The 12,205-nt window shown below is 43.2% G+C and overlaps 1 protein-coding gene across 4 annotated transcripts in view; it reads left to right on the top strand.

The window, feature by feature from the left end:
- Positions 1-9,128, top strand: part of RAI2 (retinoic acid induced 2) — a 127,590-nt gene extending 118,462 nt beyond the window's left edge. For 2 of the 4 annotated variants that reach the window (XM_063953927.1, XM_063953926.1), the window contains one exon: positions 6,861-9,128. In XM_063953927.1, the coding sequence (XP_063809997.1) occupies positions 6,961-8,631 (1,671 nt within the window). In that variant the 5' untranslated portion in view covers positions 6,861-6,960 and the 3' untranslated portion in view covers positions 8,632-9,128. Of the gene's footprint in view, positions 1-6,856 lie in introns of all 4 variants that reach the window. The other 2 variants (XM_063953924.1, XM_063953925.1) reach the window with 1 other exon arrangement.
- The last annotated feature ends 3,077 nt before the right edge of the window (positions 9,129-12,205 follow it).

The raw sequence follows: 12,205 nt of genomic DNA, 5'->3' as shown, positions 1-12,205 counted from the left end.
AAAAAAGGGTTTCTCCCGGAGGAGAAGTCCAAGGAGTTGTCGTCTCTAGACAGAGACCTCCTAATACAAATACAGGTGTCGGTGCATCAATGCACGCGAGCCCTGGGAAAGATGGTAGCTTCTTACGAAGAAATTCCATTCGCCAGGTCCCATGCAAGGATCTTCCAGTGGGATCTGTTGGACAAGTGGTCTGGGTCGCATCTTCAGATGCATCGGCGGATAACCCTGTCTCCAAGGGCCAGGGTGTCGCTGTTGTGGTGGCTGCAGAGTGCTCATCTTCTAGAGGGCCGCAGATTCGGCATACAGGACTGGGTCCTGGTGACCACGGATGCCAGCCTTCGAGGCTGGGGGGCAGTCACACAGGGAAGAAACTTCCAAGGACTATGGTCAAGTCAGGAGACTTCCCTACACAAAAATATTCTGGAACTAAGGGCCATTTACAATGCCCTAAGTCAGGCTAGACCCCTGCTTCAACACCGGCCGGTGCTGATCCAGTCAGACAACATCACGGCGGTCGCTCATGTAAACCGACAGGGCGGCACAAGAAGCAGGATGGCGATGGCAGAAGCCACAAGGATTCTCCGATGGGCGGAAAATCATGTGTTAGCACTGTCAGCAGTGTTCATTCCCGGAGTGGATAACTGGGAAGCAGACTTTCTCAGCAAACACGACCTCCACCCGGGAGAGTGGGGACTTCATCCAGAAGTCTTCCAAATGATTGTACACCGTTGGGAAAGGCCACAGGTGGACATGATGGCGTCCCGCCTCAACAAAAAGCTAAAAGATATTGCGCCAGGTCAAGGGACCCTCAGGCGATAGCTGTGGACGCTCTGGTAACACCGTGGGTGTACCAGTCGGTGTATGTGTTCCCTTCTCTGCCTCTCATACCCAGGGTAATGAGAATAATAAGAAGGAGAGGAGTAAGAACTATACTCATTGTTCCGGATTGGCCAAGAAGAGCTTGGTACCCAGAACTCCAAGAAATGATCTCAGAGGACCCATGGCCTCTGCCGCTCAGACAGGACCTGCTGCAGCAGGGGGCCTGTCTGTTCCAAGACGTACCGAGGCTGCGTTTGACGGCATGGCGGTTGAACGCCGGATCCTGAAGGAAAAGGGCATTCCGGAGGAAGTTATTCCTACGCTAATTAAAGCTAGGAAAGAAGTGAACGCAAATCATTATCACCGCATATGGCGGAAATATGTCGCGTGCTGTGAGGCCAGGAAGGCCCCAACGGAGGAATTTCAGCTAGGTCGATTTCTGCACTTCCTACAGTCAGGGGTGACTATGGGCCTAAAATTGGGTTCCATTAAGGTCCAGATTTCGGCTCTATCGATTTTCTTCAAAAATAGAACTGACTTCACTGCCTGAAGTTCAGACTTTTGTTAAGGGAGTGCTGCATAGTCAGCCCCCGTTTGTGCCTCCAGTGGCACCGTGGGATCTCAACGTGGTGTTGGATTTCCTGAAGTCGCATTGGGTTGAGCCACTTAAATCCGTGGAGCTAAAATACCTCACGTGGAAAGTGGTCATGCAGTTGGCCTTGGCGTCGGCCAGGCGTGTATCGGAATTAGCGGCTTTATCATGCAAAAGCCCTTATCTAATTTTTTTGTATGGATAGGGCGGAATTGAGGACTCGTTCCCAATTCCTTCCTAAGGTGGTATCCGTTTTTCATGTGAACCAACCTATTGTGGTGCCTGCGTCTACTTGGGACTTGGAGGATTCCAAGTTACTGGACGTAGTCAGGGCCCCGAAAAATATATGTGTCCAGGATGGCTGGGTCAGGAAAACTGACTCGTTATTTATCCTGTATGCACCCAACAAGCTGGGTGCTCCTGCTTCTAAGCAGACTATTGCTCGCTGGATCTGTAGCACGATTCAACTTGCACATTCTGCGGCTGGACTGCCGCACCCTAAATCTGTAAAAGCCCATTCCACGAGGAAAGTGGGCTCTTCTTGGGCGGCTGCCCGAGGGGTCTCGGCTTTACAAATTTGCCGAGCTGTTACTTGGTCGGGTTCAAACACTTTTGCAAGAGTCTACAAGTTTGATACCCTGGCTGAGGAGGACCTAGAGTTTGCTCATTCGGTGCTGCAGAGTCATCCGCACTCTCCCGCCCGTTTGGGAGCTTTGGTATAATCCCCATGGTCCTTACGGAGTCCCAGCATCCACTTAGGACGTCAGAGAAAATAAGATTTTACTCACCGGTAAATCTATTTCTCGTAGTCCGTAGTGGATGCTGGGCGCCCATCCCAAGTGCGGATTGTCTGCAATACTTGTATATAGTTATTGCCTATCTAAAGGGTTATTGTTGAGCCATCTGTTGAGAGGCTCAGTTATATTTCATACTGTTAACTGGGTATAGTATCACGAGTTATACGGTGTGATTGGTGTGGCTGGTATGAGTCTTACCCGGGATTCAAAATCCTTCCTTATTGTGTCAGCTCTTCCGGGCACAGTATCCTAACTGAGGTCTGGAGGAGGGTCATAGTGGGAGGAGCCAGTGCACACCAGGTAGTCCTAAAGCTTTCTTTAGTTGTGCCCAGTCTCCTGCGGAGCCGCTATTCCCCATGGTCCTTACGGAGTCCCAGCATCCACTACGGACTACGAGAAATAGATTTACCGGTGAGTAAAATCTTTTTTTTTTTTAAAAACAGGATACAAAAAAAAACTGCAGCTACAATGTGGTATTACTGCATTTTTATTAGTATAGCGAAATCCCAAACTTCAGGATCTCACCTTTAGATTCCAGGCTGGGGTGGGCAATATTTTGCAGTCTATTTACCGTACAGTATAAGGACCTTACACAAAACAATGGAAGCTGCTTAATCAACCACTCCACTCCGCCAGGTCCATAGACTATTGATAATGCATTAATGGGTGTCCCTGAGTTTCTTTACAACTCTCGCCAAGGGCATTTCCTTACAGATTCCCTTGTTGCTGGAATTGAGCTATTCATGGTCTTTCATTGGCTGCTTTTTGTGATTCAGATCCATTGCAATAGCAGGCAGGGTTTTCTTGTGGACTCCAGCGTCACACAGCTGTTCACCAGATTAGTGATCTCTTCAGTTTAAATAAGAGGAAATGTCCTTCCCATGTGTCCCAGCAGCTCAGAACACCTATTATAAAAGGATGTCTTGCCCTCGGGCACTTGTAGTCAGTGGGGTTAGACCAGAGGGCAGTGACTGAAACTTGACATGTGTGGTTGTTCTGTTGCTGTTGAAATCCAGATTAAATGGCTTACATTTCACATCCATTCTTTACATCCTCTAGTACACATTTGTGTGAAATGCAATGATCACACTTATGGACACATTTTAACCTTCTTATGAATGGATGTCAGTAGATGTGTTTCTGGTGTGTATAATGATGCCACCTCCGCATGTTGGAAAACAAATTATAGCTTTGAAGAAATTGCTCACTTTTCAATAGGACCTTAATTATTTGCACTCTTGCCAGTCACTAGGGGGTATTCAACATGAGGCCCACCAGCTGCTGTGGACATGCTGAAACTGTGGCAAGTGATGCTGGGATGTGTAGCTCCAGAGAAGCTGGACACACTAGAAACACACTGGCATCAATTGCCTTCTGGAGAACATTGCCAGTTTCACAATCTTGTAAAATGTTTTGAGATAAATGCTTTGTACTTCAAAATATTTATTTTCTGCCGTCGGCTTTGAATATTTTTAGTAGTTGCTTTGCGAGCAACAAATATGAAGCTTTTTAAGCTCATTTACAGTTGGACGTACATGTGTATGTGCACTGATATTCGGACGTATCGTCGCCATGCGTCTGCTTATGCCTGGAAAGGTGAAATATGGGGGGGGGGGGGGAGCACGGGGATTAGGGGGGTTCTGCTGATTACATTTTGACCTCTCCAGCTAATACAGGTTGGAGTATCCCATATCCAAATATTCCGAAATACGGAATTTTTTGAGTGAGAGTGAAATAGTGAAACCTTTGTTTTCTGATGGCTCAATGTACACAGACTTTGCTTAATACACAAAGTTATTACAAATATTGTATTTAATGACCTCCAGGCTCTGTGTATAAGGTGTATATGAAACATAAAAGAATTGTGTGACTGTACACACACTTTGTTTAATGCACAAAGCTATTAAAAATATTGGCTAGAATGACCTTCAGGCTGTGTGTATAAGGTGTATATGTAACAAATGCATTCTGTGCTTAGATTTAGGTCCCATCACCATGATATCTCATTATGGTATGCAATTATTCCAAAATACGGAAAAATCCCATATCCAAAATACCTCTGGTCCCAAGCATTTTGGATAAGGGATACTCAACCTGTATTATTCAAATTATTAGCATTGCAGATATATATTACAGGTTGAGTCTCCCTTATCCAAAATGCTTGGGACCAGAGGTATTTTGGATATGGGATTTTTCCGTATTTTGGAATAATTGCATACCATAATGAGATATGGGACCTAAATCTAAGCACAGAATGCATTTATGTTTCATATACACCTTATACACACAGCCTGATAGTAATTTTAGACAATATTTTTTATAACTTTGTGCATTAAACAAAGTGTGTCTACATTCACACAATTCATTTATGTTTCATATACACCTTATACACACAGCCTGAAGGTCATTTAATACAATATTTTTAATAACTTTGTGTATTAAACAAAGTTTGTGTACATTGAGCCACCAAAAAACAAAGGTGTCACTATCTCAGTCTCATTCAAAAGATTCCGTATTTCGGAATATTCCGTATTTCGGAATATTTGGATATGGGATACTCAACCTGTATATGAAGTTATAGCTATCAGCATTGCTTATAAAGTTTTTTTTTTTTAATTACTGTTTTAAAAGTGGTTAATAAGAGATGTGGAGTTGTTTGTATTTAATTACGTTTTAACAAATTTAGCATTCAGTAATTCTCAATACACACCAACTCTTTATTATGCATCATTATAATTTTGTACAAATAGGGTAATGTCAAGCCTGATTTCCCATCAAATAACTGGTGTAATATACTGTACCTGGGTGCATTTATTTATTTTTTAGAATATGAATAGGAGGGGAATCTAGAATTGTAAATGTTGGCTTTGTGTTGGACTGTAAAGGTGTGTACACACGGTGAGATCCTTGCTATGGCCGATTTTGACGATGCGATTTCCCTTGAACTCCCCAGAACCCAGCACCACCGATTTTGACTAACTTTTCTTGAGATATGGACTATATGTGCTTACGATTTTAGCTTATGTGAGATGTAATTGACATGTGAGATGAACTAGATAGTACACCGTTCTAGCAAGGATTGACTTGCCTGCACAGTCTATTTTTTCTTGCGATGCCGACCTGGCGGGACCTCGCATCGGGATCGAATTAGGATCGCAAGGTGACTTTCACCTTGTGATCTGCACTAACTTTTCTTGCGATTTTGACTATATAGTCAAAATCAAAAGAAAATATCTCACTGTGTGTACACACCTTAAGTTTACTAAAGTTAAATGCAAATCAATCAACATCGATGCTATGTTCCAGGGTCTAAATCGCACATCTCTGAGCAGATACAAAAAAAATAAAATAAATATATATATATATATATATACCTACCGTGTATATACTAGAGTATAAGCCGACTTTTTCAGCACTTTTTTGTGTGCTGAAAAAGCTCCTTCGGCTTATACTCGAGTCAGTATTTAGGAGGGACACGGAGGGCACAGCGCGCGGCTCTCCTGTGTCCCTCCTGCGTCTCCGGCAGCAGCGGCGTGTGTGTGTTAAAGGAAGTGCACGAACCGGCACTTCCTTTAACACACACACGCCGCTGGAGACGCAGGAGGGACACAGGAGAGCCGCGCGCTGTGCCCTCCTTCAGAAGACAGCGTGGGAGCGACGGAGGGTAAGTAACTGGCACTGTGGGGCATATCTGGCCGCATGAGGGCACATCTGGCACTGTGGGGCATATCTGGCAGCATGAGGGCATATCTGGCACAGTGGGGGCATATCTGGCAGCATGAGGGCATATCTGGCAGCATGAGGGCATATCTGGCACTGTGGGGCATATCTGGCAGCATGAGGGCACATCTGGCACTGTGGGGCATATCTGGAAGCATGAGGCATATCTGGCACTGTGGGGCATATCTGGCAGCATGAGGGCATATCTGGCACTGTGGGGGCATATCTGGCAGTATGAGGGCTGTGTACGGCTAGAGCTGCATTTCCCACCCTAGGCTTATACTCGAGTTAATAAGTTTTCCCAGGTTTTTGTGGTAAAATTAGGTGCTTCGGCTTATATTTGGGTTGACTTATACTCGAGTATATACGGTATATAATCATCTTGCTGAAAGCAGATGTGCATGAAATGAATGCCCTGCAAAATGATGTGACCGGCACTTGGAGGTGATGTCATCTCCAATCGCCAGTAGAGGAGAGCCCCAGCCATATCTCAGGTCCAGACTGTGGTGCAAAGTTGTTTAAGTCAGTGACCTGAGTATTAGTAAATCTAACCCATATACTTGTGTGTGTGTGTGTGTGTGTGTATATATATATATATATATATATATATATATATATAAAATCAAAATAAAAAGTTAATGAGGTAGGAAGCTATAAAATTAATAATTCTGTATCGTATTACACAGGTCATGTTTTGTTTGCCTTCTAACCATATTTAGAATTTAGATATTTTAGAAACCGCAAATAAGATTTTAGTACTTGCTTTCATGATGCCAGGAGCGGGTAGGGCTCACTAAGCCTGTTCGAACATCCATTTGAACAGCTTTTCACTACAGTACTTTAAAAAGTTGGGAGTAGTGAGAATTGTATCTAATGCTAAACCTAAACTGGTTATATTCTAACACATTTATTTTCTTTGTTCCCTAAGGCAGTAAGATGATCCTGCATGTATTTCCTTTGTGATGGACAGAACATTCAGCAATGTCATGTAAACACTAGTAGTGTGTGGACCAAAATCAGCAGTGGGACAAAATGGAGGACCTCTATAAGGAAACACCAGACCTACAAATGGATTTAAACAACACTTCGTCCACTATTCCAAACAAACTTGAAAATGGAGTTGCCCAATTGATTACTGCAGAAGCATGGAATATTAATCCCTCAGGTCTGATGAAAAAAGCTCTCTCCCCTCTTGTGACTGTCCCTGCAGCACCTGTTCTTAGTCCTTCATCCGACTCCCAGAGTGGGGTAGCACTGAAAGTGGCTGCAACTGTGCTTCAACCAATTTGCCTGGGAGAGAACCCTGTTGTACTACCAATACACTGGCAAGTTGCAGGCAGCACACCACCGCAAATGAGCACAAACAGCAGTAGCACCCCCTATGTTATAACTACACAAGGTCCTGTACCGCTGCCTGTGCTTTTGGAGCAACATGTTTTTCAACATTTGAACTCTCCACTGATGTTACCCCAAGGCCCTCCCTGCCCTGGCACTACCATTCAGAACCACATATTCCCAGGAACTGCTGCTACTATTGGACAACCACAAATTTTAGACCAGAAGACTCCTAACCCTGTACAAGAATCTGTTTTACCACCAGTTTTTCAAACACCTGGGTTTTCTGCTGTATTACAGGATTTATTTCCATCACCAAACAGCTTAGGCAACCCTTCACCATGCCATGTATCTCCAGATTATGTGTCTGCCAATGCCCACTCTGTTCCTTCTCAAGTCTTTAACTCACCTTTATCGCCACTGGTTCCCCCGGCTACCCTCCTGGTGCCATATCCAGTCATTGTCCCATTGCCAGTACCTGTGCCTATTCCCATACCTATTCCAATACCCATGCCACAGACTGAATGTAAAGAAAATCTAGAACATCCAAAGCCTACAGTACAAATCCCAAAGATCTGCAAGGCCACCCAAACTCCTTTGGAGAAAGAAGTGAAACCTTTTGAATTTACAGCAAAAACTGAATTTACGCAATTTAATCGACACTCAGTCATTAAAATAAATAATGAAAATGAAGCACTGGATCTTTCCATGAAAAATGAGCCACTAGATAAAAACAATGATGTAAGTAGTGTAGTGCTTCAAGAAGATGGTGTCTTAGATCTGTCAGTACCTGTGTACAAGAGATTCGGTAATACAAGTACTCTCGTTGGCACATCGGTGCCATGTGGGTCCATGAGTGACCCTTTAAGTCATTCCTTAGCTAAGAATTTCCCTGCTGCTCCATTTAGTCCACCCCTGGTCCATCATGAGCAGACACAAAAGCAGGACAGTAGAGTCATCTGTACGAATCCAGCTGAACTGATACGGCAACAAAAATGGGTTTCTGAACAAAGCAGCAGAACTGGTTACGAGCCTAAAGCCTCCAATAACATTGAGCTTGTGAGTAGCTCTCAAACAGCAAAAGTCATAGTCTCTGTGAAAGATGCTGTACCTGCCATATTCTGTGGCAAAATAAAAGGACTTTCTGGTGTCTCAACAAAAAACTTTTCTATTAAGAGAGACCTGCCACAGGACTCTGCGATGCAGAACTATGATGTAAAGAGTCAGTCAGAGGGGAGAGATAATGGTGATGCTTTACGAAAGCCAATCAAAAACAGAAATGTGAAGTTAAAGAAAATGAATTCCCAAGAGATACACATCCTACCAATTAAAAAGCAAAGACTAGCAGCTTTTTTCCCAAGGAAATAATGTTTCTCGGCTTGCCAAGTTTAAGACCAAATATTTAAAATAAATTAGACTGTGACAGAGAAAAAAATGTTTTAAATTGAGCAAGAAATGTATTTTATGGAAATGAGAGAAAAGGATTCTGGGGATCAGCTTAAGTTATGCCTTTGTGCTGAATCTGGGACTGCAAAGAAGCAGCATTTTTCTGTTTATCAATTATATTACATTTTCTAAAGGTACTAGGTACTCGAGCAGCAACTGAGTACTTTAGCCTTTAAAAATGTACTTTGTAATTTATTATATTTGGAAGGTAAATAAATAATTACATACTAGGTTTTTTGTAACTTGTAATGGAAATGGCCACAAAACAACTATTTTTAAGCAGATTGCACATTTTATGCAGCTTTTACTAGTGGTGGACTGGCCAGAGCTGTTTTTACTGCCAAGATCGGCTTATATGCTGTTTTTAATATTAACAGCTACATTGCATATTTAAAATAAATGTTCGTATGTGTTAATGATCTGCTCTACTGGTCTGTTTTACGGTTAGGTTGCCATGCACACACAATAATCCTTGAGGTGACTTGATTGCCAGTAGAATACTATTTTAACTGTTTATGTTCAGTGTAGGACAAATCAGACATTCGTATTCCACTGGCAGCTTATGGAGATTTGGAAATATACAGCGCAAGCAACTCATGAAATGTACACCATCCATGTATTTTCCCAGTAACAAATACAGGGCAGTTCAAAAGTAATGTGAGACACGCTACTTGTCACTAGTTTTAAACAAATTAGACTCACCAAAATTCCGTCGGCTTAATTTAGAAGATACAGTGGCTGATCTGGATGCTGTCTGTTCTGTCAAGTTCGGTTCTCAATAACCAAACATACTGTATCTATTATAAATGTACAACTTGTTATCCTAAAACTTTGATTTAAAAAAATAATAATTAGATATCTATCTATCTATCTATCTATCTATCTATCTATCTATCAGAACAGGCATGTCCAAACTGCGGCCCTCCAGCTGTTGAGAAACTACACATCCCAGCATGCCCTGGCAGCAAAACTGTGTCAGGGCATGCTGGGATATGTAATTTCACAACAGCTGGAGGGCCGCAGTTTGGACATGCCTGTCTTAGAATGATGCACTAATCTACAGTAAGTCATCTTTTAAATTGCATAAGCTGTTTAATGTAACTATAAGGAGAAGGCTGTGCTCCAACAGCAACAATACAGAGCTGGTCATTTCTGATGCACAAAATGATTGAGGTGCTGGATGAAATGCTCTTTGGTGGTGCGGGGTCTCTTAATAATTATTATTTTTATAGCGCTCTTTCTCCAACAGGACTCAAGGTGCTTTACAGACATCAAAAACAATGCACATAATACAGAAGATTTAAGTAATACAGCAATAGACAAGCCGCACAGGCATAAAAAGAAAACCTAGAGTGCACAGTAAGCACAATGTAGGATTGGTGCAGGCATTTTGGGTAATAACTTCCACGGGTGGTGTATTTCCACCCTCACAAGGTACCAAGTGAAGCAGCCATCTAAGGCGCACTATTACCCTGGGCGGAATAGTCTACCCCTGGAAGAGATGACACAAGATGGGGTGATTGCAGCGTCCTAATGCTCAAAGTAGGGTCCCAACAAAACAGTCAGGTCCATGTATTTTTCATCACATCCACAAGTGTACCAAATGAGGCAGCCATGTTGGGTGCTTTACAGAGTTTATACTGTGGGAGGTGAGCCATACAAGTACATCCTGCATGCAGAGAAACCATATGGGGTGCACTACGTAGGCGGCTGCTAGCATGATGTGCAAACAGTGGAGGTACACATTACAGGAATAGCACACAGTGGGGTGGATGTACGCTGTAAAAAAAACAAAAACAAAAAACATTTGCAGGAACCAACGGACAGAGGAAAACTGTAATTACATTAATTTGATAAAATTATAAATGTCCTGGTCTCATGGGAGCAGTGCGGGTGGGTGTGAGACTGTGGGGAGCACAATAATGCCCAATGGAAATGACCCTGCTAGTCCTGGTGCTCACCCTCCCCCCTCCTGAGTTCTCTGCTCAGCTTGAATGGTCACTCATTCAGTTCTCAGACGGAGGGGTAGTAGGGATGGTCCTGGTGTTATCCTGGCAGAGGTGAAAAAAGGCAACATAATGATCCTAAGCTGCAGTGTTTGTGGAACTAACTGAAGTAGAGATTCTAGCGTAGTCCAAATCCAGTTCAAACTCCGATTCTAACTGCATCCTTAAAATACATTGTTAACAAATGCATACTTCACAAATGAATGCAGACTTAAGGTGCATACGCACGGGATTTTGACTGAGCGTTTTCCCTTGCACTGGCAGTAGGAGATTTTGACTAACTTAACCTTTGGCTATGAGCGATTTTGGCTAACTCATTTAAGCAAGGGGATGCTTTTTCTTTTCCAGCGACCTAGCCAAAATTGACTTGCCTGCACAGTCTATTTTTATCAGCGATAGCGTCCTGGTGGGGACGCGCATCGCTATGGCTGGCTGTGTACACACAGAGTGATATGCACTACCTTTCTGAGCGATTTTGACTATATAGTCTATATCGCTCCGTGTGTATGGACCTTAAGTCTTGACTGCAGGCTTTGATAATATTCTTAACTTGCTTTGGTACATCTGGATATCTGCCAAAGCGCATCAGTTTGAGGAGTAGCTTCAGTGGATGAACGCAGTAAAGGTGCACATTGCCAGAGTATGTGCACCTCTAGTTTTGTAGAGTACTGCGAAAATGAGATTTTGTTTTACATTATGAGGTTATTGAAAAATAAAGAGTATAAGGGTGTAGTGAGGATGCATTTTTGGTGTGTAAAAAGGCACAGTCACTTACACTTGGCAAACACTCTGAGTAGGCAGAAACCAGCTCTTGTTCTATGCTTTTAATGGAATGTACTTTGCACCTTAATTCTAGGAATAGTATAAATTTGAGGGAAAAAAAATAGTATTTTAATTACCTACCGGTAAATCCTTTTCTCGTAGTCCGTAGAGGATGCTGGGGTCCACATTAGTACCATGGGGTGTAGATGGGTCCACTAGGAGCCACTAGCACTTTAAGAGTTTGAGAGTGTGAGCTGCCTCCTCCCTCTATGCCCCTCCTACCAGACTCAGTCTAGAAACTGTGCCCGAGGAGATGGACAACTTCGAGAAAAGGATATTACACAGATAGTGGCGAGATTCACACCAGCTCACACATACTAGGCAAAGCAAGCTAACCAGCTTGAAAAAATAAGAATTTACTCACCGGTAATTCTATTTCTCGTAGTCCGTAGTGGATGCTGCGACTCCGTAAGGACCATGGGGAATAGCGGCTCCGCAGGAGACTGGGCACAACTATAAAGAAAGCTTTAGACTACTGGTGTGCACTGGCTCCTCCCACTATGACCCTCCTCCAGACTTCAGTTCGGATACTGTGCCCGGAAGAGCTGACACAATAAGGAAGGATTTTGAATCCCGGGTAAGACTCATACCAGCCACACCAATCACACCGTATAACTCGTGATACAATACCCAGTTAACAGTATGATAACAACTGAGCCTCTCAACCG

This window comes from Pseudophryne corroboree, chromosome 2 (genome assembly GCF_028390025.1).
Source record: "Pseudophryne corroboree isolate aPseCor3 chromosome 2, aPseCor3.hap2, whole genome shotgun sequence".
Classification (NCBI taxonomy): domain Eukaryota; kingdom Metazoa; phylum Chordata; class Amphibia; order Anura; family Myobatrachidae; genus Pseudophryne; species Pseudophryne corroboree.
The sequence above is the reverse complement of the archived record's forward strand: the minus strand, read 5'-3'. Positions and strand labels throughout refer to the sequence as shown.